The following is a 3,087-nucleotide window of genomic DNA, read 5'->3' as shown; positions in this document are numbered from 1 at the left end:
AAGGAGGAATTCAGACCAAAGTATTGTAGTCCCACTTTATAAAGACCCCCAACTGAAGGATTTAAATGTGAAAAGGAAGGATTTAAAAGCAGGACGTCTACTTTAAAGCAAAACTTCTTTACCAAAAACACAAAACAGCTTTATTTGTAGATGCTACGCTTAGCAAACTATGAAATCAAATAGAAAAAGGTTACCCTGAACTGTAACAGTATAAGAGTTTGCTTCAGTAGAGTTCTGTAATGCAGGTATGCACTTAATGTAAACAAAACACTTTTATCTGCATACTTTACTGAATAACTCTAAGCATAAATACAAGCAACATATCAGATATGCTAAATGTGCAATTTAATACAAATTAAAACATGTTACGTTAAAAATGTGACCTCATTTGTTTCTGTGTGAATTAAATAAAACTCATCACTTCACAAATATATCAGACTTTTAGTCTATTTGGTAAAAGATGTCGATACGTTTTTATTACAATTATTGTTTTTCTCAAAATAAAGTAAAGSTGAAATGAAACAATCAGCGCAGATACTTTTTAAAAGTCTTTATTTGTCACATAAAAACATTTTCACAGTCAGTTTATTGAACAAAACCACCAATGTAGAGATTTAAACACTCTAAACTTCTAAAAATGTAGTATCCAAAGCAATGATATAAACAAGAACATAAATATGTTGACACAAATGAAAGCTTTACCTTTGCATGCAAAATATAAATGAAGTTAGTGAAATTATTCAGGCTGGTTTTAAGGGCAGACGTAGAGTTTGAGTTTAGTCAAAAAAAAGTTTTTAAACCCACAGCAGTACCAGTACATTTTCTAAAATATGACTTTTTACATCAGGGCTATTCAAATAAATCACTGTGGGGCCCGGGGATACTTGAAGCCCACAGCTTGGGGGCCTGACATGCAATACAAATGAGTTGAAATCTATTTTTAGATTAAATTGAATGATTGAAAACATAATAAAGAAAATACAAAAAAAATTAAATAAATAATAAAAAAATTTATTTTCCGGATGGAAGTCACCCACGGGCAGGATATGTCCCGCAGGCCACCAGTTGAAAAGCCCTGTTTTAAATCCAACAGCAGACTTTTCCTGCATCGATCAGGATCTATGAACAAAACGGCAGACATCATCATTAACAAAAGAAAGAAACAAATGTTTCATAAAACCTACGGAAGTACAGATGAGTCCTGAGTAAATGCCGCTCACCTCTTCGATTAATCCCGAAACCAGCCGATTACGACGGAGCAGATGCCGTGCAGGGACCTCCAGCAGTACTGCCGAGCCATCCTCCTGGGGTTGCTCTCAGCCGGGGGGCTCGTGGGGGTCGGATCGGCTCTTTGCGTGGTCTTTACTCTTTTTAGCGGTCGGACCGCTTTCCAGTTAGGCCTCGCGGGTCCGGGTGCGGTTCGAGATCTTGCCGACGGCTTCGACTGCTGCGGTGCTGCCCTGTAGGGAGAGCCCGGCTGAGGTTTGGCGAAGGTGACCGACCGGAGGACCATCAGAGAGTCATCGGAGGCCTTCCTGCACATGTGAGGCTTGACCTGCCTCGGCCCTCGGCAGGCGTTCGGCAGTTTCCTCAGGGTCCACATCAGCTGGACGAAGTAGTGCCGTGGGTTTTTGTTGTAAGCGCTGCAGGTGTGAGGTTGCCCCACGTAGTCGCACCAATAGTTCCTGGCGCCCTGGCACGACAGCCTCAGGTTGGTGTTCTCCCCTTGGCCCGTGATCACCATCGTGCACTTGTCCTTATCCTTGGTGTTGAATTGGATGGGCTTGTCCCAGACGCTCRGTCTCCTGCCGTCGTGACTCTGAGCCTCGGCCGGCCAGGGACAGCAAGTGAGCAGCAGCGCAGCCGCCCGGATCCACATGGTGTCAATGGGACGCTGAGTGGAAGAGGAAGAAAGTGGAACTGCCGGAGCCCACGCTTAGGCTCGCTTTTTATTGAGCGGGACAMGTAACGAGTCATACCAGGGGGACAAGATTTTTTTTTTATGGGCGGAGGAGAAGAACAGCCACTTTGGCTGATGTGTCAAGAAAAAGAAACAGCAGCTAAATCGTGACGCTGAAGCTCGTGCTGGACGATGTTTCTGTAAAATCGCACAGAGTAACGTTGCCACAAGCTTCATACATGGATTTTTTCGACATATCATTTCCCAGTTATATATATAAAAAGCGTGGCATGTCTGATACTTGGTGTAAACAATCTAAAGCCTTTAACTTCTTGTTTACTTTAAGTGGCAGCTGAAGCTCGTAACTGCAGCACAACCTGTCATTTCCCTCCCAACATAAACAGGGCGCACTGCCACACACAAGCATGACATGAAAAACACGAAACAACCGAGGAGTAATTGCCTTTCCAATTAGGAAAGAAAAAAAAGCCTATAAGAGACACAACAAGAGGGGTTAAAAAAGACTGTCAGGCCTCACTGGGTTCTGGAAAATATTGATAAAAGTTCCTGCAAGTGATGAAATAAAAACATTAGAGCGAGACTACACTGATACTGAATAGTTTTAGATCATTTTTTAACAACTTTAATATATTACATGCAGAGTGAACATTTTTCAGTTTGACATTTTATGTACTAAATAAAATGTACATCTTATGTATTTTCAAAATCAAAGTTGATTTATTGTAAAATCTGCATAATGTACAGGACATGCACCCTCAAACCTAGACAGTTAGTAAAACATTAGACATCAAAATAGAAATATATTGCTAAACTAATTAGAAATGTAACAGGATAAAGTGTGAGCATACATAAAATATTAGCAGTATCAGAATTAAAGGTGGCATTTGCATTAGTGTATATTTACAGAGTACATGTCAAACTTTAGGTCAAACTGTGATGTGCCATCATGTGCAGTATTGAAGTATTGCTCAAAGTATGAGTTGTGAACCACTCTCAGCTACATCAAATGTTTAGCTCTATATCTGTAAAATTAAGAGCTATAAACATTTTTGTGTTGCTAGTGTCAGTTGGTTATGGTGCCGTCTTGGCAGGATACAGCGGGTAAAATAAGTATTGAACACGTCACCATTTTTCTGAGTAAATATATTACTAGAGGTGCTAATGAC

General features: G+C 40.6%; 1 protein-coding gene across 1 annotated transcript; it reads right to left on the bottom strand.

Annotated features, from left to right (window-relative positions):
* Nucleotides 1-411: 411 nt before the first annotated feature.
* On the bottom strand, nucleotides 412-2,541 carry LOC106532666 (fibroblast growth factor-binding protein 2). The gene is made up of 2 exons (XM_014028793.1): nucleotides 1,221-2,541; nucleotides 412-1,119 (listed from the first exon to the last, which is right to left on the bottom strand). The coding sequence occupies exon 1, from the start codon at nucleotides 1,877-1,879 to the stop codon at nucleotides 1,229-1,231; it is 651 nt and encodes a 216-aa protein (XP_013884247.1). The 5' UTR covers nucleotides 1,880-2,541; the 3' UTR covers nucleotides 412-1,119; nucleotides 1,221-1,228.
* Between the last annotated feature and the right edge of the window lie 546 nt (nucleotides 2,542-3,087).

The sequence above is a fragment of the Austrofundulus limnaeus genome, unplaced genomic scaffold, assembly GCF_001266775.1.
Source record: "Austrofundulus limnaeus strain Quisiro unplaced genomic scaffold, Austrofundulus_limnaeus-1.0 Scaffold808, whole genome shotgun sequence".
NCBI lineage: Eukaryota > Metazoa > Chordata > Actinopteri > Cyprinodontiformes > Rivulidae > Austrofundulus > Austrofundulus limnaeus.
The sequence above is the reverse complement of the archived record's forward strand: the minus strand, read 5'-3'. Positions and strand labels throughout refer to the sequence as shown.